Source organism: Zonotrichia albicollis, chromosome 33, assembly GCF_047830755.1.
Source record: "Zonotrichia albicollis isolate bZonAlb1 chromosome 33, bZonAlb1.hap1, whole genome shotgun sequence".
Taxonomy (NCBI): Eukaryota; Metazoa; Chordata; class Aves; order Passeriformes; family Passerellidae; genus Zonotrichia; species Zonotrichia albicollis.
In genome coordinates, this window is record NC_133851.1 from 2,557,666 (window position 1) to 2,583,862 (window position 26,197).

Below are 26,197 nucleotides of genomic sequence, written 5' to 3' on the forward strand. Positions count from 1 at the left end.
CGCGGCAACTCCCCCCTCCCCACGGCAAAGAGTCCCTCGGCACGGTGTCCCCGTGTCCCTGAGTCCCCCACAGCCCGCAGGCACCTCCTGCTCACCCAAATGAGGTCCCCACGGCCTAGAGCACCTCAAAGCCTGGAGAGACCCTCCCGAGTCAGTGTCCCCCATGTCCCTGCACACCCCAAATCTCACGGGGACCCCTCCAGATCAGCAGCTTCAAGCACCCCAAACTCACCAGGGACCCCCAGATCAGTGTCCCTGCAGGAGCCTCACCCTCCTATTCACAAGATCGGGGGGTCCCAGGCAGAACGTGGGGGCAGAATAAGTGGGGGGACTCTTTTGGCACTCCCCCTCCCCAAAAGACGCCCCGATTACATCAATGTCACCATCAGCGGTGACACCAAAACATCCCAAAAGCCTCCAAAACCCAAAATCCCGCCCCAAAGCACAGGGCCAGGCAGGGCTGCACATAGGTAGGTGTTATATTTCTGATAATAAATAAGCTTTTTTTAATAACACTGACATGGAACAGAGACACCCCCCCATATCCCCCCTCCCCAAAATATAGTCCATAAAACAGCCCCTCCTCCCCCCTCCCCAACCCACAGGGTCCCCCAGGGCCAAGCAGCAGATGAGGGATGGGGGGAAGGGGGAGAGAACAGGATGAGGCCATGGATGAGTCCCATGATGTGCACCCCAAACCCCACAGGGATCCCCGGGACGGTGTCCCTGTGTCCCCCAAAACCCACAGGGACCATCCCAGGTGACGTCCCGGAGGGTCTGAGCACCCCAAACCCTCCAGGATTGGTGTCCTCAGGGTGCTATGCACCCCAAACACCACAAAGACCATCCCAGGTGATGTCCCCAGGGTCCTGAGCACCCCAAATCCCACAGGGACCTCTCTGGATTGGTTTACTCAGGATCCTGTGCACCCCAAACCCAATTGGGTTGATGTCCTCGAAGGTCTGAGCATCCCAAAACCCTCTGGGTTTGGTTTCCTCAGGATCCTGAGCACCCCAAACCCCCCAAGGTTGATGTCCCCGAGGGTCTGAGCACCCCAAACTCCCCAGGAACCCCCTCAGGGTTGGGAACTGGGTGATGCCCCCTCCAGGACAACAATGCCAGGCAAGGGCAGCACCCCAAACCCTCCTTTAGAGCTGGGGGGGGACCTCCCAAACCCTACCCAGCCCCACAGGGACCCCCCTGGATTGCTGTCCCTGAGGGTCTGTGCACCCCAAATCCCACAGGGACCCCATGAGTTGGTGTCCCCAGGATCCTGCACACCCCAAACCCCACAAGAACCATCCCAGGTGATGTTCCTGAGGTTCTGAGCACCCCAAACCCTACAGGGACCCTTCTGGATTGCTGTCCTTGAAGGTCTGAGCACCTCAAACCCTACAGGGACCCTTCTAGGTTGGTTTCCTCAGGATCCTGAGCACCCCAAACCCCCCAGGATTGATGTCCCTGAGGGTCTGAGCGCCCCAAACACCCCAGGGACCCCCTCAGGGTTGGGAACCGGGTGAAGCCCTCCCCAAACCCCCCTCCCAGGGCAAGGGCAGCACCCCAAACTCTCCTTTAGAGCTGGGGGGGGACCTCCCAAACCCCACCCAGCCCCAGGAACCCTCCTGGATTGGTGTCCCCAGGGTCCTGAACACCCCAGATCCCCCAGAGACCCCTCTGGGTGGGTGTCCATAGGGTCCTGTGCACCCCAAACCCCACAGGGACCATCCCAGGTGATGTCCCTGAAGGCCTGTGCACCCCAAACCCCACTGGGGTGATGTCCTTGAAGGTCTGAGCACCCCAAAACCACCAGGACTGATGTCCCCAGGATCCTGTGTGCCCCAAACTCCCCAGGCACCCCTCTGGGTTGGTTTCCTCAGGGTCCTGAGCACCCCAAACCCCCCAGGGTTGATGTCATTGAGGTTCTGAGCACCCCAAACCCCACAGGGACCCCCCTGGGTTGGTGTCCTCAGAATCCTGTGCACCCCAAACCCCACCAGGACCATCCCAGCTGATGTCCCTGAGGGTTTGAGCACCCCAAACCCCTCTGGGCTGATGTCCCCAGGATCCTGTGCACCCCAAACCCCACCAGGACCATCCCAGCTGATGTCCCTGAGGGTTTGAGCACCCCAAACCCCTCTGGGCTGGTGTCCCCAGGATCCTGTGCACCCCAAACCCCACCAGGATCATCCCAGCTGATGTTTCTGAGGGTCTGAGCACCCCAAACCCCCCAGGGACCCCCTCAGGGTTGGGAACCGGGTGAAGCCCTCCCCTCCCAGGGCAAGGGCAGCACCCCAACCCCTCCCCAGTCCCCCTCAGACCCCATTCCATGCACTTGGGGGGGGCATGGGGGGCTTCCCAAATCTGGGGTGGGAGCGGGAAAGGGGGCTCTGTGTGTGTTTGTGTGTGTGTGTGTGTGTGTGTGCGAATCCCTTCCCCCCTTCACATGACGGAGCAGCTTTTCGCTTTTTCCTTCTTGAAGGTGGAGGAGATGAGCTCGGAGCGGCTGGGGAGGTGCAGGAGGCGCTTGGAGAGGCCGCGCCCGGGGCTGCGGGGAGGCTGCGGGGCGGCGCTGCTCAGGCACAGCCCGGACGCGGCGCGGAAGATGCTGTGCACGCTCTTCTCCGAGGTGAAGGCCGAGCACTCCAGGTAACCCTCGGCTCCCAACTGCCGGGCGGCCGCGCAGCCCTAAGAGCGGGGAGTCAGGCAGGGGGGTAGGGAAAAGTCATTGGGGTATCCCAAACTGAGCCCCAAACCCACTGGGATATCCTAAACTGAGCCCCAAAGTCATTGGGATATCCCAAACCGAGCCCCAAAGTCATTGAGATATCCTAAACTGAGCCCCAAACCCACCGGGACAGCCCAAAGTCATTGGGATATCCCAAATCCATCGGGACAGCCCCAAACTGAGCCCCACACACCCACTGGGACAGCCCAATCCCACCAAGATACCCCTACAAACACCAGGACAGCCCCAAATCCATGGGATATCCTAAACTGAGCCCCAAACCCACCGGGACAGTCCAAAGTCATTGGGATATCCCAAAGTGAGCCCCACAAACACCGAGACACCCCCAAATCCACACCCACAAACATTGGGACAGCCCAAACACACTGGGATATCCTAAACTGAGCCCCAAACCCATCAGGACAGCCCAAAGTCATTGGGATATCCCAAAGTGAACCCCACAAACCCATTGAGACAGCCCAAAGTCATTGGGATATCCCAAAAATCGGGGCAGATCAAAGTCATTGGGATATCCCAAAGTGAGCCCCATAAATCCATGGGGGCACCCCCCAAACCCACTGGGATATCCCAAACATCAGGATAGCCCAAAGTCATTGGGATATCCTAAACTGAGCCCCAAACCCACTGGGACAGCCCAAACTGAGCCCCAAATACATTGGGATAGCCCCAAACCCACCAGGACAGCCCGAAGTCATTGGGATATCCCAAAAATCGGGACAGATCAAAGTCATTGGGATATCCCAAATCCACTGGGACAGATCAAAATCATTGGGATATCCCAAAAAATCGGGATAGATCAAAGTCATTGGGATATCCCAAATCCACTGGGACAGATCAAAGTCATTGGGATATCCCAAAAATCAGGACAGATCAAAGTCATTGGGATATCCCAAAAACTGGGATAGATCAAAGTCATTGGGATATCCCAAAAATCGGGATAGATCGAAGTCATTGCGATATCCTAAACTGAGCCCCAAACCCACTGGGATATCCCAAAGTGAGCCCCACAAACCCATGGGGACAACTCAAACCCACCAGGACAGCCCAAAGTCATTGGGATAGCTCAAACTGAGCCCCAAACCCACTGGGTTATCCCAAACACACTGGGACACCCTAAACTGAGCCCCAAAACACATTGGGGTATCCCAAAGTGAGCCCCAAAGCCATGGGGGCACAACAAGCACACCAGGGACATACTGGGACACCCCAAACTGAGCCCTGTGCAAACACCAGCACCCCCCCAAACCCACCCCCATGTCAGACCACCTGGACACCCCAAAAATCATCCCCAAAAACAACAGGATCCCCCTAAACCATATCAGACCACTGGGACACCCCAAAAATCATCCCCAAAAACAACAGGACCACCCCAAACTGAGCCCTGTGCAAACACCAGCATCCCCCCCAAACCCACCCCCATGTCAGACCACCAGGACACCCCAAAAATCATCCCCAAAAACAACAGGATCCCCCAAAACCATATCAGACCACCGGGACACCCCAAAAATCATCCCCAAAACCACCAGGACCACCCCAAACTGAGCCCTGTGCAAACACCAGGATCCCCCCCAAAACCTCATCACTGGGACACCCCGATCCCACCCCCCACAGCCATCGGGGTCCCCCCAAACCCTTGGGGCCCCCCCAGACCTGCTCGTAGGAGATGGGCGCCTGTTTCTGGTGCGAGAGCTCCAGCAGCGTGCTCAGGTCTGTCCTCAGGTCCGTCTTGCAGCCGATGAGCAGCACGCGGGTGTTGGGGCAATAATCCAGGATTTCTGTCTTCCACTGAGGGGGCAGGGCACCTCTCAGGGACAGGGGACACCCCAAAAGCCTCTCCCTGTCACCCCCATGGGGGTGCTGTCTCCATGTGCCAGCCCTGAGCCCACAGAGATACCCCCAGGAACCCCCAAACCCCCACAGAGATACCCTCAGGAACCCCAAACCCCCACAGAGATACCCCCAGGAACCCCCAAACCCCCACAGAGATACCCCCAGGAACCCCCAAACCCCACAGAGATACCCCCAGGAACCCCCAAACCCCACAGAGATACCCCCAGGAACCCCAAACCCCCCAGAGATACCCCCAGGAACCCCCCAGACCCCACAGAGATACCCCCAGGATCCCCCCAAAACCCCACAGAGATACCCTCAGGAACCCCCAAACCCCACAGAGATACCCACAGGAACCCCCAGACCCCACAGAGATACCCTCAGGAACCCCCCAAACCCCACAGAGATACTCCCAGGAACCCCCCAAACCCCACAGAGATACCCCCAGGAACCCCCAAACCCCACAAAGATACCCTCAGGAACCCCTCAGACCCCATAGAGGTACCCACAGGACATTGTCCTCACATCCCTGAATCCCCCAAATCCCACAGAGATACCCCCAGGAACCCCCCAAACCCCCCAGAGATACCCACAGGAATCCCCAAACCCCACAGAGATACCCCCAGGAACCCCCAAATCCCACAGAGATATCCCCAGGAACCCCCCAAACCCCCCAGAGATACCCACAGGAACCCCCAAACCCTACAGAGATACTCCCAGGAACCCCCCAAACCCCACAGAGATACCCCCAGGAACCCCCAAACCCCACAGAGATACCCCCAGGAACCCCCCAAATCCAGAAAGATACCCTCAGGAACCCCCAAACCCCACAGAGATACCCCCAGGAACCCCCCAAACCCCACAGAGATACCCCCAGGAACCCCCAAACCCCACAGAGGTACCCACAGGACATTGTCCTCACATCCCTGAACCTCCCAAACCCTACAGAAGCCCCCCAAAACCCACAGACACACCCTCAGGAACCCCCCAAACCCCACAGAAATATCCTCAGGACAGTGTCCTCACATCTCGGACCCCCCCAGACCCACAGGAGCCCACCAAATTCCACAGAGATACCCACAGGAACCTCCAAAATCCCACAGAGATACCCCCAGGAACCCCCCAAATCCCACAGAGATACCCCCAAAAACCCCTCAAACCCCACAAAGATATCCCCAGGACAGTGTCCTCACAACTCTGAGCCCCCCAAACCCCACAGGAGCCCCTCAAATCCCGCAGGGATACCCTCAGGAGGCCTCCAAACCCCACAGAAATATCCTCAGGACAGTGTCCTCACATCTCTGAACCCCCCAAACCCCATAGGAACCCCCCAAAATCCCACAGAGATACCCCCAGGAACCCCTCAGACCCCACAGAAATACCCCCAGGACAGTGTCCATGCATCCCTGAGCCCCCAAACCCCACAGAGATACCACCAGGAAGCCCCCAAATCCCACAGAGATACTCCCAGGACAGTGTCCTCACATGTCTGAACTCCCCAGACCCATAGGAGCCCCCCAAAACCCACAGAGATACCCTCAGGAGGCCTCCAAACCCCACAGAAATATCCTCAGGACAGTGTCCTCACATCTCTGAACCCCCCAGACCCATAGGAGCCCCCCAAAACCCACAGAGATACCCTCAGGAGGCCTCCAAACCCCACAGAAATATCCTCAGGACAGTGTCCTCACATCTCTGAACCCCCCAAACCCCACAGGAGCCCCCCAAATCCAGCAGGGATACCCTCAGGAGGCCTCCAAACCCCACAGAAATATCCTCAGGACAGTGTCCTCACATCTCTGAACCCCCCAAAACCCACAGAGATACCCCCAGGACAGTGTCCATGCATCCCTGAGCCCCCAAACCCCACAGAGATACCCACAGGAACCCCCCAAATCCCACAGAGATACTCCCAGGACAGTGTCCTCACATCTCTGAACCCCCCAGACCCATAGGAGCCCCCCAAACCCCACAGAGATACCCTCAGGAGGCCTCCAAACCCCGCAGAAATATCCTCAGGACAGTGTCCTCACATCTCTGAACCCCCCAAAACCCACAGAGATACCCCCAGGACAGTGTCCTCACATCTCTGAACCCCCCAGACCCATAGGAGCCCCCCAAAACCCACAGACACACCCTCAGGAACCCCTCAGACCCCACAGAGATACCCCCAGGCTGGTGTCCCCACATCTCTGAGCCCCCTAAACCCCCCGAGAACCCTTCAGGCTAGTGCCCCTGCATCTCTGAGTCCCCCAAATCCCACAGCATCACTGCCCCTGCATCTCTGAGCCCCCCCAAACCCTACAGGGACCCCCCTGCATGGGTGTCCCCACATCTCTGAGCCCCCTAAACCCCCCGAGAATCCTTCAGACTGGTGCCCCTGCATCTCTGAGCCCCCCAAACGCCACAGGGACCTCTCAGGCCGGTGCCCCCACATTTGTGAGCCCCCAAACCCCACAGAGTGGGTGTCCTCACATTTGTGAGCCCCCAAGCATCAGCGCCCCTACATCTCTGAGCCCCCCAAACCCTACAGGGACCCCCCAGGCTGGTGTCCTCACATCTCAGAGCCCCCCAACCCTCCCGAGGACACGGTCCCGGGGTCTGAGCCCCCTCCCCACCTTCTTGGTGGCGCTGTCGAGGGTCTCGGGCCGGCTGACATCGAAGCAGAGCAGGACGGCGTCCGAGTCGCTGTAGCACAGGGGCCGCACGTTGTCATAGTAGGGGGAGCCTGGGGAAAAGGGGGGGACACCGATCAGCCCCCCCAGCCCCGGGACACGGGAAAGGGGGGCTGGGAAAGGGACAGAGACCCCCCCCCCCGTCCGAAATGGGGTGGGGGTAAGGGTATAGAGAGGGACAGAGCCCCCCAAAAGAGACACAGCACACCCAAAAGGGACAGAGCACCATTCCTGCCCAGGGTGGGGGCACAGCTCTAGAGACCCCAAAAGGGACAGAGCCCCCCAAAAGGGACAGAGCCCCCCCAAAAGGGACAGAGCCCCCCCAAAAGAGACAGAGACCCCCCCAAAAGAGACAGAGACCCTAAAATGGACTCAGCCCGATTCCTGCTTGGGGTGGGGGCATGACTCTAGAGACCCCAAAAGGGACAGAGCATCATTCCTGCCCAGGGTGGGGGCACAGCTCTAGAGACCCAAAAGGAGCAGAGCCCCCCAAAAGAGACAGAGACCCCCCAAAAAGACAGAGACCCCCCCCAAAATGGACACAGCCCCATTCCTGCCCAGGGTGGGGGCACAGCTCTAGAGACCCCAAAAGAGACACAGCCCCTAAAATGGACTCAGCCCCATTCCTGCTTGGGGTGGGGGCATGACTCTAGAGACCCAAAAGGGACAGAGCCTCCCAAAAGACACAGAGACCCCCCCAAAATGGACACAGCCCCATTCCTGCCCAGGGTGGGGACACAGCTCTAGAGACCCCAAAAGGGACAGAGACCCCCCCCCCCAAAAGAGACACAGCCCCCATTCCTGCTTGGGGTGGGGGCACAGCTCTAGAGACCCCAAAAGGGACAGAGCCCCCCAAAAGAGACAGAGGCCCCCCAAAAAGACAGAGACCCCCCCCCCAAAAAGGACAGAGCCCCATTCCTGCTCAGGCTGGGGACACAGCTGTAGAGACGCCCAAAAGGGACACAGCCCCCCAAAAGAGACACAGCCCCATTCCTGCTTGGGGTGGGGGCATGGCTCTGGAGACCCCCAGAAGGGATAGAGCCCCCCAGAAAGGGACAGAGCCCCTAAAGCAGACTCAGGCCCATTCCTGTCCCAAGTGAGGGAACAGCTCTAGAGACCCTTAAAGGGACAGAGCCCCCCAAAAGGGACAGAGCCCCATTCTTGCCTGGGGTGGGGACACAAGGTCTAGAGCCCCACAAAATGGACAAGGCCCCACAAAACGGACACAGCTCCCCAAAAGGCACAGAACCCCCTAAAAAAGAGATAGCTCCCCAAAAGGGACCGACGGACACACAGCTCTAGAGACCCCCAAAAGGGACACAGCCCCTGAAACAGACACAGTTCCTGAAAAGGGACAGATGGACACACAGCTCTAGAGTCCCCCAAGACGGACAGACCCCAATCCTGCCCACGGTGGGGACACAGCTCTAGAGACCCCAAAACGGACACAGCTCCCCAAAAGGCACAGAGCCCCCAAGAAAAGACACAGCTCCCCAAAAGGGACAGACGGACACACAGCTCTAGAGACCCCCAAAAGGGACAGAGCCCCCCCAAAACAGCCTGATTCCTACCCACAGTGAGGACACAGCTCTAGAGCCCCCCAAAAGGGACAGAGCCCCTAAAACAAGCACAGCCCCATTCCTCCTTGGGGTGGGGACACAGCTCTAGAGACCCCAAAAGGCACAGAGCCCCCCAAAACAGACGCAGCCTGATTCCTACCCACGGCGAGGACACAGCTCTAGAGATCCCCAAAACGGACACAGCCCCATTCCTGCCCAGCGTGGGGACACAGCTCTAGAGACCCCAAAAGGCACAGATCCCCCCCAAAACGGACACAGCTCCCCAAAAGGGACAGATGGACACACAGCTCTAGAGCCCCTCAAGACGGACAGACCCCAATCCTGCCCACGGTGGGGACACAGCTCTAGAGACCCCCAAAAGGCACAGAGCCCCCCAAAACAAACACAGCTCGCCTCCTGCTCAGGGTGGTGGCTCGCAGCTTAGAGAACCCCAAGAAGGACACAGGGACACGGCTCTAGAGCCCCCCAAAAGGGACAGAGCTCCCCGAAAGGGGCACAGCTCCGGAACCCCCCCAAATCGCCACCTCCGTGCCCGCAGCCCCATCCGCGTCGCATCGCGCCTTGGCCAGGCAGCGGGAAATGGAGCCCGCGCTGTTTATGTAACAACCCCTCCGCCCCCCCTCCCATTTTGGGGAGCACCGAGGGGGTCTCGGGGTAGGGGGGGAGCCAGAGGAGGGGGTGTCACACGCTGTCACCCCCCCCGGGATCCCCGGGGACACGGAGCCGCCAGCACCGCACCGGGGACTGCGGGGATCGCGGTGCGGGGAGGGGGTGCGGGAATGGGAGGGGGGGGTTAATGGGGTGGGGGGCTCTGGGATGTCCCCCCCACACCCCCCCGGCCCCCCCAAAAGGCCTCGGAGGGGTTTGGCAGCCCAGACGCTCCGTGCACGGAATAGCAAAGAGGCTGCGCCAGCGCATCGCCATGGCAACCGGGGACCGGCGGGGACCCCCCCTCCACACCGGGGGGGACACTGCAGCACCGGGCAGGGCTGCCCCGACCCCCCTGCCAAAAATTGGGGGTGCCCAGGGAAGGGGAACAGCGGGGTGTCCCCATAAATCCACCCCATTGACAGGCAGGACCCACTCTGGGGGGGCTCAGCGGTTTGCGGACCCCCCCAAAGAAGGGGTTCAGCTTCCTGGGACCCCCCAATCCCTGACCCCCCTGTGACCGTGGGATGGGTCCCTGGGGAGTGCCTGCGCCCCCACACCCACGGGTATGACCCTAAACTGAACCCCCGCCAAGTGCGGGCACCAAGCGCCCTCCGCAGCCGCAGGGACCCCAAAACACCCCCGGCCCCCCAAAACACCCCCGAGACCCCAACAAGGCCACCAAAGTCCCTCCCCTCCCGCGCTGCAGGCCCCCAAAACACCCTCGGAATGCCAAAACACCCTCACTGCAGGGACCCCCCGCTCACTGCAGCATCCCAGCCGCGATCCCCCAAAAGCCCCAAGCACCTTCCCCGATCAGGGCCGGGGCAGCCCCCGCCGCACTCCCCCGGTAGCGGAGCCCCCGCCAGCCCCCCAAACATGCACCGTGCGTGTCTCCCCCCGGTACCGGAGGTGTCCCAGAGGCTCAGTTCCACCCGCTGCTCCTCGCTGGCCAGACACGCCGTGTAGTTCTCAAACACGGTGGGCACGTACGTCTGCAACGGCACCGAGAGCGTCAGCGCCCCGCTCGGTCCCGCTTTACCGGCGCCCGCTGCCGGTTCCCCGGTGCCGTTCCGGGCTCACCTCAGGGTAGCAATCCTTGGCCAGCACCTGCAGCATGGCCGTCTTGCCGCACTGCACGTCACCCACCAGCACCAGCTTGCACCGGGCCGGGGCGGCCGGTGCCGGCCTCCGCTCCCGCATGGCGGCGGCGCGCACGCCTCCCCCGTCCTCGCACCCACCCACCGCCCTGCGCCCCGCCGCCGCAGCGCCCTTATATACCCCGCCGCCTGCAGGGCCCGCCCACGGCGGCTGCCGCCCGCCAATCAGCGCGGGGAATCCCGGAGGGCCGGCCAATAGCGGAGAGGCAGAACGGGCGGGACACGCCCCGTGAGGAGGGGGCGCGAGCGCGCTCTTGGCCGCCAGGGGGCGCCCGCGCGGGTCAGGGCGGAAGTGCCGCGGAGGCCCCGCCCCCTCAGCGGCCGTTGCCGGGAGACCGGAGGGACGCGCGGGACGGGCCGGGAGCGGGGCCGGTACCGGGGGGACCCCAGATTTGGGGGGGGGAGACCCCATTGGAAGGGGTGGTGGGTGCTGGGGGAGCGTGGGAGGGAGATGGGGGTGAGCTAGGAGGGCTCTGGAGGTGGGGATGGGCAGAGGGAAATGGGCCCTGGGGCCTGGGGAGGGAGGTGGGGACAGGTCTGGGCGGTCCCTGGGAGGGGAGAGGGGGCCAGAAGGGGCTGGTGGGGTCTGGGGGTGCTCCGAAGTGGAGGGGCAAGGAAATGGGCCTGGGGGAGCCTGGGAAGGGAGGCAGAAGGTTATGGGGTGTGGGGTACCCCATAGTGCAGGGGGCTGGGCAGGGGGAACAGGCCGTGGTGGGGGCCCTGGAGGGGTCACCACGCACACCCCAACCCCTCCTGCCTGTCCCCTCCTCCAGCCATGGCGAGGTCCCAGCTCAGCGCCCCCACGTCGGCTGAGGCCGAGCTGCTGCTGCTGCAGAGACAAGCGCTGGTTGAGGAGGAGCAGGCCAAAGTCAAGAGGGCGCTGCTCACCCGCTTCATGCAGGTCTGGGACCCCACTGCAGCCTCCCCTGATCCCCTCCAAACTCCACCCTTTAAGCCCCCCAAACTCTTTTCCCCAGCAAATTTCCCCATCATCCTCACCAGGGCGGGGGCTGGCCCTGTTCTGCTGCACCCCCAGATAGCAGAGGCACCCCAAACCCACTCCTGCCTCTTTCCCACCTCCCATTCCCCCTCCACAGGAGAAGCTGAGCCGGGAGGAGCAGAGCAGCCTCTGGGGTCTCCACAAGGTCCGCACGCTCTGGCGCTCAGCCCAGCGCAAGGCCAAGGACAAAGAGCTGCGCCAGGACATCGAGATCCTCAGCCAGACCTTCTCCAGGGTCATGGACTGCAAGGATGGCACCATTGAGGTGACTCTGGGTGCTCTTCACGTTCCCTCTGAACGGGGAGAAGCTGTAAGAATGTTCATGGTTTCAATCCAAACAGCTGAGTTTCAGGAGAAGGTCCAATCCCTGGAGATGTTGGTCTGTGACATTCCTGGTTGTCTTGGTTTGGAAAGACAGATGTGTGCTAAAGAAGCAGGAGCCTCCATTAAATGGAGAATGTAAACCCTCTCCCTCTGAATTGTTATAAATTTGAAATTAAGAGGCTGTCAGGCAAAAAATATGGGAGCAGAAATAACAGTTTGTCTTGGTTTGGAAAGACAAGTGGGTGCTAAGGAAGGCAGGAGCCTCCCCTAAATGGAAAATGGGAACCCCCTCCCTCTGAATTGTTATAAATTTGAAATTAAGGGGCTCTCAGGCAAAAAATATGGGAGCAGGAAATAACAGTTCTTTAATAGGGAAGAAAAATAAAAGGATAAAATAAACAATGCAATGAACTAGAACAACACTGACAGAGTCAGAACCCAACCTGGCACCCTGTGGGTCAGGCTGTTGGCAGCAGTCCCATTGGAATTGTGGCTCAGCCCTCCTGCAGTGTCAGGGGTGGTTCTGCTGGAGCAGGGATCCTGTAGAGAAGGATTTATTCTTCCTCTGAAGATCCAGTGGGAGAGGCAGCTGCTGCTCCTCTGGGGAATCCAGTGGAGAAGCCATGCAGGTGTCTCAAAACCTCTGGATTATATCTGGGTAGGAATGTTTGAAACCTCAGATTGTATCCAGACAGGAATGTTTGAAATCTCAGATTATATCCGGGTAGGAATGTGTGAAACCTCAGATTGTATCCAGGCAGGAATGTTTGAAACCTCAGATTGTATCCAGGTAGAAAGGAATGCTTGAAATCCCAGATTATATCCAGGCAGGAATGTTTGGCTCCTCCCCCTGGGCTCACATCTCCCAATGGGATGCTGCAGTTCTTATCAGCCATGCAGTGACATCCAATAGCTGTTATCAGATGTCCCCTCCTGAGGGAGGAGTGATTGTGGAAGAGATAAGGAAAAACTGCCCACTGACAAAAGACAGCTGCCATAGAGATGGAAATAAATACAACTCACCTTGCAATCTGGAGCACTCGTGATCCTTCCTGGTTCTGAAACAGACTTGCAGAATCCTGAAACAGAGAACTATTACAGAAAATCATTAATAACTATTTAGAAATCCACCAAGCTCTTTATCTTCTCCTGAAACTCAGATTTTTGGACTTGAAACGACGAACATCCTTTGCTTTTCTCACAGCTTCTCTCTGTTCAGAGGGCAGATGAATCCCACAACTCTGGGGCTGGCAGGGTGGGAGGGGTGTGGGGGTGTTCACAGGGGTCCCAGGATGAGGGAAGAGATGAAAATCTTGGCTCCATTTTCAGAAGGCTAATATATATATATATATATACATATATATATACATATATATACATAAATATATATATATATATAGTATTTTGTTATATTACATTACATTATATTATATTATATTGTATTATATTATATTATTTTTCTTTTAGTATAATATATACCACATATATTAAAAATAAAAGATATATAAAAAACCATATGAGATATATATTATAAGATAAATATGTTATATTTATAATATATTTTATATATGATAAAAAGATCATATCATATTATCATAAAATATTATAATATATTTTTATATATATTATATATATATGATAAATGCAAGGTATTTCTTGAAATATATGGTATATATTATACTAAAAGAACAGAAGAAAGGATTTCATCAGAAGGATAGCTGATTTATTATTTTATGATATATATTATATTAGTATTATAGATATTATATATTAAAAATATAAGATATTTTTAAAATATAAAATATATAATAAAATATATATTTAATATATAGTATATATAGCATAATATATAATTATATATAATATATATAATTGTATAATATTATGTAATTATATAATATTATATATATTAATATATATTTTATTTATATTTTATATATTTTTATATATATATTATATATATAAAATATATATTAAAAATATAAGGTAATATATATGATGTATATTATGATATATATATATATATTATATTTATCATATATTTTTCCATAAGATATATATAAAAATATATGATAAAGATATGTATGAAAATATATTATATATATACTTCTAAAAAAATAGAAGAAAGGATTTCATCAGAAGGCTTGAAAGGAAAGGAAAAAATGGAATGATAATAAAATCTTGTGACTGACCAGAGAGTCCGAGCCAGCTCACTGTGATTGGCCATTAATTAAAAACAATGTACATGAGACCAATCACAGATTCCCCTGTTGCATTCCACAGCAGCAGATAACCATTGTTTACATTTAATTTCTGACACCTCTCAGCTTCTCAGGAGGAAAAATCCTAAGGAAAAAAATTTCCATAAAATATATCTGTGACAGAGGGGGGGTGCCAGGTGACACAAATGACCCGCCCCCCAAAAATGACTCCCCAAAACCCTCCCCAGGCGCTGGTGACGGAGCTGAAGCAAGCGGAGGAGCAGCAGAACCGAGCCCTGAGCAGCCACCTGGACCTCACAGACCAACTGCTGAACCTGCAGCGCCGCCGCCTGCAGTACCTGGAGCAGGGCTTTAGTGCCCAGGTGGGCGCCCTGAAGGCCGAGTTTGAGGCTGAGAGGTGTGGAAATTCGAGGGGTGTTGGAATAATTATCAATATTGCCGTGCCTGAGCTTGTCTGGCCCTTGGTGCTGAACCAAATAGCAGCAACTGTGGTGTTTTCACCCCAGAGACACTTTTGGCTATCTGGATGTGTGGTGTTTTCACCCCACAGACACTTTTGGCTACCTGGATATGTGGTGTTTTCACCCCACAGACACTTTAGGCCAGCTGGATGTTTGGTGTTTTCACCCCAGAGACACTTTTGGCTATCTGGATACCCCACAGACACTTTTGGCTACCTGGATACCCCACAGACACTTTTGGCCAGCTGGATGTTTGGTGTTTTCACCCCACAGTCACTTTTGGCTCTCTGGATACCCCACAGACACTTTTGGCTATCTAGATACCCCACAGACACTTTTGGCTATCTGGATAGGTGGTGTTTTCACCCCACAGACACTTTTGGCTATCTAGATACCCCACAGACACTTTTGGCTCTCTGGATGTTTGGTGTTTTCACCCCACAGACACTTTTGGCTACCTGGATACCCCACAGACACTTTTGGCCAGCTGGATGTGTGGTGTTTCACCCCACAGACACTTTTGGCTACCTGGATATGTGGTGTTTCACCCCACAGACACCTTTGGCTCTCTGGATGTTTGGTGTTTTCACCCCACAGACACTTTAGGCCAGCTGGATGTTGCAGCTGGGTGTGGTGGTGGCTCACAGGGGTCCCAGGATGAGAGAAGAGATGAGAATCTTGACTCCATGTTTCAGAGGGGCTGGTTTATTATTTTATGATGTATATGATGTTAAAAGAGAATGATGTGTTGAAACTATACTAAAAAAATAGAGAAAGGATTCATCAGAAGGCTTGAAAAGGAAAGGAATGAGAATAAAATCTTGTGACTGACCAGAGAGTCCGAGCCAGCTCACTGTGATTGGCTATTAATTAAAAACAATCTACATGAGACCAATCACAGATGCACCTCTTGCATTCCATGACAGCAGATAATTATTGTTTATATTTCATTTCTGAGGCCTCTCAGCTTCTCAGGAGAAAAAAATTCTAAGGAAAGGATTTTTCATAAAATATATCTGTGCCAGCTGGGCACGTGGAGACAAGTCCAGGCCTGCAGCAGCTCAGGATGGAGCTTCCTCTCATGGAGTTTACCTCAGGTTTACCTCTGGCAGAGAAGCTTTAAGGCGATGGTGAAGGAAAGGAGTCGGTTCTGATGGAGGGTTTGGATCCAGAGCTTTGTTCTGGCCCACTCTGAATGCAGCACCAGCTCCAACAGAACTCCCCAATCCCGTGGTTGCTGTTCCTTTTAACCCTGGGGAAAGGGGCAGGGAAGGGGTAGGGAGCCACCAACCAGGTACAGGAGGGGAGGGACAAAGGGACAAAGGACACCTGGATGGCCCAATGTTCCCCCAGGGTTGGAAAGCGTCTTTGGAATTTTGCCAATCCCTTCTGGAATTCCAGGACTGACAGACAGTGCTGGGAGGGGAAAGGAGAGGTGTCTGACACACCTGGCAGGGAATGATCAGGGGAGGGACCCGAGGTTCTGAGGTAAACCCTGAAATCACAACAAAACACAGGAGGAGAAGGGGAATGGAGCAGCAGTGGCACCCATGGGCTGTCCTGAAATGGTGCCATGGGGAAGCCTGCAGTGTCTTTGTCATGGAGTGTAAGTGTCAGGGAGGTAGGAAGGTCAGGACAGACGGACATGAGAGATCTCTGAAGCCAGGGCTTGGAATTTGGGGTTTATTGCAAAAGGCCAAGTGCAGGGAGCTGCTGGGAGCTGCCAGGGACAGCTCAGAACTGGCTCAAAGAGGGGGAGAGAGGTAAAGAGGATGAGAGAGTGATGTTCCCATTAAAAATCTTTTTGTTGTGGAATTTGGGGTTTATTGCAAAGGGCCAAGTGCAGGGAGCTGCTGGGAGCTGCCAGGGACAGCTGGAGCAGGACTGAGAGGAGAGAGGAGTAGAGAGGATGAGAGGGTAAGAGAGTAAGAGGATGAGAGAGCGAGGTTCCCATTACAAATACAATAAATCTTCTTTTGTGTTGAATATTCTGATTCTCACTAACCAATCTAGTACAATATACAAATCCTATAGCATTTCCATACAGCCTATAAGAATCATTACATCACCATCCTGTGCTACATTTTAAACCCTAAAAACTCCTCCTTGGGCCCCTTCTGCCAGGCCTTAAAACTACTCTTTGGAAACCCTAAAAACTCCTCTTTGGAGTAGTTTTAAACCCTAAAATCTCCTCTTTGGGCCCCTTCTGCCAAGCTGTAGGGTCTGCTCTGACCCTTGGGCCTGTCTGCAAGCAGAGGGTGTTGTTCCATCAAAAGGGGATCACCTTCAGCCGGCCACACCATTGTTTTCCAGTTGTTCAGTAACTGAGGGATCTCAAAGCTTGCTTTCATTTCAATCTCGCTTGTAGTTTCCATATTCTCAAAATCAATCATATTTCCTGTTTCATCTCCCCCAGCACTCCACCTGTCTCTCTGTGTGTCTGTCTGTCTGTCTGTGACCCCCCCGTCTCACCTAAACTTGCTTTCACTTCAATCTCGCTTATAATTTCCATATTCTCAAAATCAATCATATTTATAAGGCTTTCCTGTTTCATCCTCCCCAACAATGGAAGAAACCCCTTTTGCCCTGCCCTGTGTCCCCACAGGAAGGCCATGCTGGAGCAGCGGGACTGGGAGAGCTGGGTCCTGCAGCAGATGGAGCTGGCCACGGAGGAGGAGCACGCCAAGAGCGAGCAGGCGGCCTTGCTGAACTTCCAGAGCGCCCGGGACGACATCAAAAACAAGGCAAGGGGGCATTGAGGGGCTGGCAGGGATGGCAGGGGAGGTTTTGGGGATAACCTGTTGGTTTGGAAGGACAAGAGTCTGCTAAGGAAGGCAGGAGCCTCCCCTGAAATGGAGAATGTAAACCCTCCCCACCCCTCTGAATTGTTATAAATTTGAAATTAAGGGGCTCTCAGGCCAAAAATATGGGAGCAGGAAATAACAGTCTTTAAATAGGGAAGAAAATAAAAGGATAAGATAAACAATGCAGTAACTAAAACCAACACTGACAGAGTCAGAACCCAAGCTGACACCCTGTGGGTCAGGGTGTTGGCAGCAGTCCCATTGGAATTGTGGCTGCAGCCCTCCTGCAGTGTCAGGGGTGGTTCTGCTGGAGCAGGGATCCTGTAGAGAAGGATTTATTCTTCCTCTGAAGATCCAGTGGGAGAGGCAGCTGCTGCTCCTCTGGGGAATCCAGTGGAGAAGCCGTGCTGGTGTCTCAAAACCTCTGGATTATATCTGGGTAGCAATGTTTGAAACCTCAGATTGTATCCGGGCAGGAATGTTTGAAATCTCAGATTGTATCTGGGTAGGAATGTTTGAAATCTCAGATTATATCCAGGCAGGAATGTTGGAAACCTCAGATTGTATCTGGGTAGGAATGTTTGAAATCTCAGATTATATCCAGGTAGAAATGTTTGAAATCTCAGATTGTATCCAGGCAGGAATGTTTGAAATCTCAGATTGTATCCAGGTAGGAATGTTTGAAACCTCAGATTGTATCTGGGTAGGAATGTTTGAAATCTCAGATTGTATCTGGGTAGGGATGTTTGAAATCTCAGATTGTATCCAGGTAGGAATGTTTGAAACCTCAGATTGTATCTGGGTAGGGATGTTTGAAATCTCAGATTCTGTCCAGGTAGGAATGTTTGAAATCCCAGATTATATCCGGGCAGGAATGTTTGAAATCTCAGATTGTATCCGGGCAGGAATGTTTGAAATCTCAGATTGTATCTGGGTAGGAATGTTTGAAATCCCAGATTGTATCCAGGTAGGAATGTTTGGCTCCTCCCTCTGGGCTCACATCTCCCAATGGGATGCTGCAGTTCTTATCAGCCATGCAGTGACATCCAATAGCTGTTATCAGATGTCCCCCTAGAGGGAGGTATGAATGTGGTCACTCAAAGAGAGAGAGAAGGCAAACTGCCCACTTGACAAAGACAATCTGCCATACAGATGTAACTAAAAACACCTTGCATTGCAATTTTCACCACGTGTGTCCCCCCAGTGCTGGCAGGATCAGCAGTACAGCCGCCTGCAGCTGGGGGCCAGGCTCGAGGGGCTGTGGGACCAGATCCAGACAGCACGCAGGAACTACGCCCAGGCCACCGAGAAGAAGAAGGTGGAGCTGGAGGAGCTCAAGAAGAAGTGTGAGAGGACTTCCAGCGAGATCAACACGCAGGCGAAGAAGCTGGAGAAGCTGCAGGTTTTGGCAGGGCTGCTGGGTGGTTGTGGGAGTGGGGTCACCCCTCATTCCCCACTCGTTTTTCCATGGGGTCGTGGAATTATTGAGGTTGGAAAAGTCTCTGAGACCATCAAGTCCGACTGTTCTCTGAGCACTGCCAGGGCCACTGCTGGACCACATCCACATGGTGTTTGAGCACTTCCAGGGATGGTGCCTCCACCAGTGCCCTGAACAGCCCATCCCAAAGCTGGGCCACCTTTTCCAAGAAGGAATTTTCCCCCATTCCAAGGAACAATTTTCCCCTATTCCAAGAAGAAGTTTCCCCCCATTCCAAAGCTGAGCCACCTTTTCCAAGAAGGAATTTTCCCCTATTCCAAGAAGGAATTTTCCCCCATCCCAAAGCTGGGCCACCTTTTCCAAGAAGGAATTTTCCCCTATTCCAAAGCTGGGGTAAATTCCTCCTTTCCAAGAATGAATTCCTCCTTTCCAAGGAGAAATTTTCCCCCATTCCAAGAAGGAATTTCCCCCCCCCCCATCCCAAAGCTGGGGTAAATTCCTCCTTTCCAAGAATGAATTCCTCCTTTCCAAGAAGGAATTTTCCCCCATCCCAAAGCTGGGCCACCTTTTCCAAAAAGGAATTCTCCTTTCCAAGAAGGAATTTTCCCCCATTCCAAGAAGGAATTTTCCTCCATCCCAAAGCTGGGCCATCTTTCCCAAGAAGGAATTTTCCCCCATCCCAAAGCTGGTCCACCTTTTCCAAGAAGGAATTCCTCCTTTCCAAGAAGGAATTTTACCCCATTCCAAGAAAATAATTTTCCCCCATTCCAAAGCTGGGCCACCTCTTCCAAGAAGGAATAAAAGGAATTTTCCCCCATCCCAAAGCTGGGCCACCTCTTCCAAGAAGGAATTTTCCCCCATTCCAAGAAGGAATTTCCCCCCATTCCAAGGAGAAATTTTCCCCCATTCCAAAAAGGAATTTTCCCCCATTCCAAGAAGGAATTTTCCCCCATCCCAAAGCTGGGGTAAATTCCTCCTCTCCAAGAATGAATTCCTCCTTTCCAAGGAGAAATTTTCCCCCATTCCAAAGCTGGGCCACCTTTTCCAAAAAGGAATTCTCCTTTCCAAGAAGGAACTTTCCCCCATTCCAAGAAGGAATCTTCCCCCATTCCAAGAAGAGATTTTCCCCCATCCCAAAGCTGGGCCACCTTTTCCAGGAAGGAATTTTCCCCTATTCCAAAGCTGGGGTAAATTCCTCCTTTCCAAGAATGAATTCCTCCTTTCCAAGAAGGAATTTTCCCCCATTCCAAGAGGAAATTTTCCCCCCATTCCAAGAAGGAATTTTCCCTGATTCCAAGAAGGAATTTTCCCCGATTCCAAGAAGGAATTTCCCCCCATTCCAAGAAGGAATTTTCCCCCACCCCAAAGCTGGGCCACCTTTTCCAAAAAGGAATTCTCCTTTCCAAGAAGGAATTTTCCCCCATTCCAAGAGGAAATTTTCCCCCCATTCCAAGAAGGAATTTTCCCCTATTCCAAGAATGAATTTTCCCTGATTCCAAGAAGCAATTTTCCCCCCTCCCAAAGCTGAGCCACCCTTTCCAAGCAGGAATTTCCCCCGGGAACATTTCCCCGCCGTTTCTCCCCAGGACATGGTCACGGCCACTCGGGCCCAGATCGCGGCTCACCTGCGCAGGAGCGAGGAGCAAACGCAGCGCATCCGCGGCGACCGCGAGGACGCCCAGCAGAAACTGCAGAAGCTCCGCTCTCAGATCAGCGGCGCCGGCGCCACGGCTCACACCCACCTGGTGACGCTCTGCTCCCAGTGCGCTGCCACCCTCAAGGTGCTGCAGCAGCTGGTGGAGAAGGTGAGTTGGGCACCGCTGATGTCCCCGCTGTGTCCTGCTGTCCGTCCCCACCTGCCCATCCTGATGTCCCCACCAGGCTCAGCGCCTCCTGCGCCTGGCTGAGCTGTGCCGAAGGCTGGAGACAGAAGAAGAGAAGGTGCTGCCCTTCTACCCCTCCTCGCTGGGCGAGCTGGAGCAGCAAAAAGCCCGCCTGGTCCTGGAGGAGACGGCCAGCGAGCCCCTGGCACGGGTGAGGAGGCACCACCGCCATCCTCAGGCTGTGATTCGGCTCTGGGGATCCCCCAGCTGGTGCCTGGGGCAGGATGGAGGTGCCAAAATCACCCTGCTGCCTCCCCACAGGTGATGAAGGACTACATTGGGCTGGAGAGGTTCTGGCAGAGGTTCAACAAGGCCAAGCTGGAGGAGAAGGGGCTGGAGAAGGCACGGGCAGCCTTGGCAGCCAGGAACCAGGAGCTCAGGAGGCTCCTCCAGCAGTACCTGGCGGGGGCTACAATCCACCAGAAGGTGCCCAAAGATCCCCATCCCCTCCTTGCCACCGAGCAAAAACCTCATCCCCAGAAATGAGGGGGGGAGCCACGCTCAGGGACACTGGGCATGGCGAGGGCTCAACCACCAGGACCCCTTTTTGTGGCTCCACCAGCTCCAGCTGAGGCTCCCTGGCAGAGCTGCCTGGTGTTTGGGGACTCAGGGACTGTCACTTCTTGGATATGCCTTAAAAGAGCAAAACTGCCTGAAAATGTGCCCCAGGGTGTTATTTCTGGGACACTGGACATGGTGCACCCCAAGAGCTTCTGGGGAGGGGTCAACCAACCACCAGGGATCCCTTTCCCAGCTGAGGCTCCCTGGCAGCCCTGCCTGGTGTTTGGGGACTTAGGGATTTTCTGGATATGCCTTAAAAGAGCAAAACTGCCTGAAAATGTGCTCCAGGGTGTTATTTTTTGGGATTCATTGAGTCTGTAACCTGACAGGACCCATCCAGGCCCTGGGGCAGGCAGGGAGCTGAGGGGTGCACAGCCCCTTCCCACTGCCCTGTGCCCATCACAGCCTCTGCCCACTGCCCTGTGCCCATCCCAGCCCCTGCCCACTGCCCATCACAGCCCCTTCCCACTGCCCTGTGCCCATCACAGCCTCTGCCCACTGCCCTGTGCCCATCACAGCCCCTGCCCACTGCCCTGTGCCCATCACAGCCCCTGCCCACTGCCCTGTGCCCATCACAGCCCCTCCTCACTGCCCTGTGCCCATCACAGCCTCTGCCCACTGCCCTGTGCCCATCACAGCCCCTGCCCACTGCCCTGTGCCCATCACAGCCCCTGCCCACTGCCCATCCCAGCCCATTCCTACTGCCCTGTGCCCATCCCAGCCCCTCCTCACTGCCCTGTGCCCGTCCCAGCCCATTCCTACTGCCCTGTGCCCGTCCCAGCCCATTCCTACTGCCCTGTGCCCATCCCAGCCTATTCCCATTTCCCATCACAGCCCCTTCCCACTGCCCTGTGCCCATCTCAGCCCCTTCCCACTGCCCTGTGCCCATCACAGCCCCTCCCACTGCCCTGTGCCCATCACAGCCCCTTCCCACTGCCCTGTGCCCATCCCAGCCCATTCCCATTTCCCATCACAGCCCCTTCCCACTGCCCTGTGCCCATCCCTGTGTCAGGAAGAGCAGCCACAGATGCCAAAAGGGGGGAAGGTTTTATTTCTTTTTGGCTTTGTTCCTCTTCTCCTCCTTCTGCTTCTTCTTGGACAGCCTGGGGCTGCTGGCCTTGCGGTAGAGGTGGAAGCCAATGAGCCCCAGCAGCGCTGGCACCAGTGCCAGGCACAGCAGTGGCACCACCTCGTTCAGCACCTTCTGCCAGTAACTGGCACGGGACAGCCCCACCAGCTCCACCTCGAAGCGCAGCATGGCGTCACCTGCAAGGGGGGCACAGCCTGAGCAGGGACCCCAAAAAGACCCCACAGAGACCCCACAGAGACCCCCCCTGAGGGCTGCACTCACCTGGGATGGTTGGGGGGGAGCCCCGTTTGCCATAGGCTAAGTGAGGGGGGATGATGGCTCTGCGCTTCTCCCTGCCACGGGAACAGTGCTGGTGCCACAAACTGTGCTGGGGACACTGGGGAGGGGACACTGGGGAGGGGACACTGGGGAGGGGACACTGGGGAGGGGACACTGCCACCCCCGTGTCCCCCGTCCGCACTTACCCCACACACATGTCCAGCAGGCTCTGCTCCAGACCTGTGGCACAGCGGGCTGAGGGTGAGTGGGGCTGCTTGGGGTGACCCTGGTGCCCCCCAGCCCCGCTGCCCCTGAGCCCCTCACTCACCAGGGATCACCTGGTGCTTGCCCAGCTCCACCTGCAGGGGGTCCCGGCCGAGGGAGGAGTCGATGATGCGGCCATCCTCCAGGGTGCCCTGTGGGGACACGGCCACGGTCACTGCCATGGGCACCCCTGCCATGCTGGCACTTGGTCTGTGTGGCTGCCAGCGTGGTCCCAGTGCTGCTCTGGGGCTGATCCCAGTCCCTGTGCCATCCCTGTGCCATCTCTGTGCTGATACCAGTCCCTGTTCCACCCCTGTGCTGATGCCAGTCCTGGTACACTCCAGGTCACTCTGGTCCCAGGGCCATGCCAAGGTAATCCTCGGGCTGATCCCAGTGCCAGCCATGCCCATACAAGCCCCAGTGTCATCCCCGTGCCACTCCGGGTGCCACCCAGACCCCATCCTGGGCCTGTCCCAGCCCATGTCATCCCCGTGCCACCCCAGGTGCCACCCAGAGCCCATCCTGGCACTGTCCCCATGGCATTTTCAGTGACACCATGGCACCTTCCAACTTCTCCAGCCCCCATACCCACCCCGGTACCACCCCTCCGCTCACTCCGGTTCCACCGCGGTACCACCGCGGTACCACCCCGGTATCACCCCGGTACCATCCCCGGTACTGCCCCATTTCCCACCCCGGTACCACCCCGGTACTGCCCCATTTCCCTCCCCGGTACCACCCCCGGTACCACCCCGGTACTGCCCCATTTCCCACCCCGCTACCACCCCGGTACTGCCCCATTTCCCACCCCGGTACCGCCCCGGTACCGCCCCGATGCCGTTGCCGTTGCCGTTGCCGGTGCCGGTGCCCCCCGCCCCGCCCACCGGGAGCGCAGTGCTGACGTGTTCCTGCCGCCCGTGCTCACCGTGTAGTGGATGTGCACCGTGTCCCCCGGCGCCGACAGCTCCGTGCAGCCCTCGGGAGGGGCCACCTGCAACGGGGAGCTCACGGAGAACCGGCACGGAGAACCGGGACCGAGCCCCCTCCCCTCGGGGTCCCCGCAGCCCCCCGAGAGCCGAACTCCCAACCGGGCCCCCGGTTCTGGGTGCGCCGCCTTCCTCCGCCACAGCCCGGTCCTCTCGGTGCCCTCCCGTGCCAGCCCGGTCCTCCCGGTGCCCTCCCGTGCCAGCCCGGTCCTCCCGGTGCCCCGTGGCTTCCTCCCGCCGCAGCCCGGGCCTCCCGGTGCCTCCTCCCCCGCCCCGTGCCCAGGCCGGGCTCCCCGGTGCCCCCCGAGCCTCCCGCCGGTGGCTCGGTGTCCCGCCGGTCCCTCTCGGTCCCTGCCGGTCCGCCCCGGTCTCAGCCTGCCCAAGGGGGCCGCGTGGCTCCCCGGTGCCCGGTTCCCCCGGTTCCCCCGTTTCCCCGGGGCTCACGATCGTTTCCAGCCGTAGCTCCCGGGCGCCGCTTTCGGTTTCGCTCTCGGCGGCGCGGCAGAGCGGCGGCGGCGGCAGCAGCAGAGCCAAGAGGAGCAGAGCGGCGGGGAACGGCATGGCCGGGCTGGCGGCGGAGGAACGGACACCGGCACCGGGACCGCCCCCTCACCTCGGGCCCCGCCCCCGGGACCGCCCCCACACCGAGACCGGCCCCGGGACGGGCACCGGCGCCTCCCCGGCGGGGAAGAATGCTCAGGACCGGCCGCTGCTCCGGTGCCCGGTGCTCCGTGGGGAGCCCGGAGTCCGCCCCAGCCCGGGACCGTCCCAGCGGGGGCGCCGGGTGAGGGTCAGAGACCAAGGGGTCCAACCGGAGGGTCCGGGCCGGGGAACGCGTCCCGAGCACCGGTTGGGTGCAGCCCACCCCGGTAACATCCCCGGTGCCAGCAGGCGGCAGCACAGCCCGGGGAACCGGCACCCACCGGGGCCCAGGACCGCTCCCCGGGTCCCGACCCCTTCTCCAGCGCCCCACGGCTCCGGGTCATTCCTTCTCCTTCTCCCGGTACCTCTGCCGCTCTTCCAAGGGAAACCGAGCCCGCGGGCCGGCCGGAGCCCGGTGGAACGGAACCGGCCCCAGCAAACCCGTCCGTGGGGACCCCCAGGACATCCCCCCGCTCCGTGGGGCACACGGTGGGCAGCCGGGATCCCCCGCCCCGTGCCCGCGGGGATGGTGGCACCTCATTGCTGTCACCGGCCCCGGTGGCGCTCCGGGACGGTGACGGTGCAGCTCCCGGACGACGGCATCGGCACGCCGGCCCCACCGGCGCACCCACATACCAGGCTCGGTTGCCGAGAGGTGGGGAAGCCGGGCTGGCGGCGGGGCCCGGGCCGTTAATGGGATTAGGGCCGCCGGGTCAGCCCTCGGCACACAAAGCCCTCGGTGCAGCCGGTGGGAACGCATCGGGGCCGGCTCCGCTGCTCCCGCCCACCGGGGAGCCCCGGTGATCCGCACTGAGCCCCCGGTGCAGCTCCTGGAGTCCGGTGATCCACGCTGAGCCCCCGGTGCAGCTCCCAGAGCCCCGGTGAGCCCCAGTGTGGCTCCCCGGGATCATCTCCATGGTCCCCAACCCACTGTGAGGCACGGGTCACCTGCACTGGGGCACCCCCATGTCACCTCCACAGCCCCCAACCCACTGGGGAGCCCTGGTCACCCCCATTCTGGTCCCTGGTGCTGGTTCTGCCACCCCATTCTGGTCCCTGGTGGTGGCTCTGGTCACCCCATTCTGGGGTGCTGGCCCTAGTCACCCCATTCCAGGCCCTGGTGTTGGTTCTTGTCACCTCATTCTGGGCCCTGGTGCTGGCTCTGGTCACCCCATTCTGGTCCCTGGTGCTGGTTCTGGTCACCCCATTCCGGTCCCCAGTTCTGATTCTGGTCACCCCATTCTGGTCCCTGGTGGTGGCTCTGGTCACCCCATTCTGGGGTGCTGGCCCTAGTCATCCCATTCCAGGCCCTGGTGCTGGCTCTAGTCACCCCATTCTGGTCCCTGGTTCTGGTCACCCCATTCCAGGCCCTGGTGTTGGTTCTGGTCACCCCATTCTGGTCTCTGGTTCTGGTCCCTGGTTCTGGTTTTTGTCACCCCATTCTGGTCCCCAGTCCTGTCTCTGCAGCTCTCAGCCACCAGGGACCCCCCACCACAGCCCCCCCAATGACACAGACGTGGCCAACCCCCCCCCCCCCAGCCACCATCCAGAGGGGACACGGGCATGGCACGGCAGTGCTGGCCCCAAATGCCACTCAGCCCCCCTAAACCCACGCAGGGGGGGTG

General features: G+C 57.1%; 3 protein-coding genes across 8 annotated transcripts; 1 reads left to right on the forward strand and 2 right to left on the reverse strand.

The window, feature by feature from the left end:
* Positions 1-461: 461 nt before the first annotated feature.
* On the reverse strand, positions 462-10,748 carry RND1 (Rho family GTPase 1). Of its 2 annotated transcripts, XR_012577531.1 has the most exons (6): positions 10,563-10,748; positions 10,387-10,474; positions 7,195-7,304; positions 4,397-4,531; positions 1,748-2,685; positions 462-1,696 (listed from the first exon to the last, which is right to left on the reverse strand). XR_012577531.1 is itself a non-coding variant. In XM_074530584.1 (5 exons), exons 1-5 carry the CDS (start codon positions 10,680-10,682, stop codon positions 2,440-2,442), a joined length of 699 nt encoding a protein of 232 aa, XP_074386685.1. In that variant the 5' UTR covers positions 10,683-10,748; the 3' UTR covers positions 462-2,439. The 2 variants fall into 2 exon arrangements, 1 of the variants encoding a protein (XP_074386685.1); XM_074530584.1 differs by having other exon boundaries at positions 462-2,685.
* A 112-nt stretch (positions 10,749-10,860) lies between these two features.
* DRC2 (dynein regulatory complex subunit 2) lies at positions 10,861-21,689 on the forward strand. 3 transcript variants are annotated; one of them, XM_074530581.1, is made up of 9 exons: positions 10,861-11,011; positions 11,413-11,540; positions 11,737-11,904; positions 14,413-14,582; positions 17,252-17,390; positions 18,655-18,852; positions 20,475-20,693; positions 20,770-20,922; positions 21,033-21,688. In XM_074530581.1, exons 2-9 carry the CDS (start codon positions 11,415-11,417, stop codon positions 21,255-21,257), a joined length of 1,398 nt encoding a protein of 465 aa, XP_074386682.1. In that variant the 5' UTR covers positions 10,861-11,011; positions 11,413-11,414; the 3' UTR covers positions 21,258-21,688. The 3 variants fall into 3 exon arrangements, with proteins under 3 accessions (XP_074386682.1, XP_074386683.1, XP_074386684.1); XM_074530582.1 differs by having other exon boundaries at positions 10,916-11,007; positions 21,033-21,689; XM_074530583.1 differs by lacking the exon at positions 10,861-11,011 and adding an exon at positions 11,029-11,062 and having other exon boundaries at positions 21,033-21,689.
* A 671-nt stretch (positions 21,690-22,360) lies between these two features.
* On the reverse strand, positions 22,361-24,561 carry FKBP11 (FKBP prolyl isomerase 11). Of its 3 annotated transcripts, XM_074530827.1 has the most exons (6): positions 24,375-24,561; positions 23,870-23,935; positions 23,009-23,096; positions 22,887-22,920; positions 22,684-22,754; positions 22,361-22,598 (listed from the first exon to the last, which is right to left on the reverse strand). In XM_074530827.1, exons 1-6 carry the CDS (start codon positions 24,489-24,491, stop codon positions 22,381-22,383), a joined length of 594 nt encoding a protein of 197 aa, XP_074386928.1. In that variant the 5' UTR covers positions 24,492-24,561; the 3' UTR covers positions 22,361-22,380. The 3 variants fall into 3 exon arrangements, with proteins under 3 accessions (XP_074386928.1, XP_074386931.1, XP_074386929.1); XM_074530830.1 differs by lacking the exons at positions 23,870-23,935; positions 24,375-24,561 and adding an exon at positions 23,772-23,794; XM_074530828.1 differs by lacking the exons at positions 23,870-23,935; positions 24,375-24,561 and adding an exon at positions 23,537-23,582.
* Between the last annotated feature and the right edge of the window lie 1,636 nt (positions 24,562-26,197).

Bases quoted from the DNA above. Each gene is read 5' to 3' on its own strand.
- RND1 (XM_074530584.1), bottom strand. From the start codon at position 10,682: ATGCGGGAGCGGAGGCCGGCACCGGCCGCCCCGGCCCGGTGCAAGCTG. The intron at 4,532-7,194 runs GTGGGGAGGGGG...CTGCCCCCTCAG, and splicing joins TCGACAGCGCCACCAAGAAG to TGGAAGACAGAAATCCTGGA. The intron at 2,686-4,396 runs GTCTGGGGGGGC...CCCCGCTCTTAG, and splicing joins CGCCCATCTCCTACGAGCAG to GGCTGCGCGGCCGCCCGGCA.
- DRC2 (XM_074530581.1), top strand. From the start codon at position 11,415: ATGGCGAGGTCCCAGCTCAGCGCCCCCACGTCGGCTGAGGCCGAGCTG. The intron at 11,905-14,412 runs GTGACTCTGGGT...AACCCTCCCCAG, and splicing joins GCAAGGATGGCACCATTGAG to GCGCTGGTGACGGAGCTGAA. The intron at 14,583-17,251 runs GTGTGGAAATTC...GTGTCCCCACAG, and splicing joins GCCGAGTTTGAGGCTGAGAG to GAAGGCCATGCTGGAGCAGC.
- FKBP11 (XM_074530827.1), bottom strand. From the start codon at position 24,491: ATGCCGTTCCCCGCCGCTCTGCTCCTCTTGGCTCTGCTGCTGCCGCCG. The intron at 23,936-24,374 runs GTGAGCCCCGGG...TCCCCGTTGCAG, and splicing joins AGCTACGGCTGGAAACGATC to GTGGCCCCTCCCGAGGGCTG. The intron at 22,755-22,886 runs GTAAGTGCGGAC...TTCCCGTGGCAG, and splicing joins CTGCTGGACATGTGTGTGGG to GGAGAAGCGCAGAGCCATCA.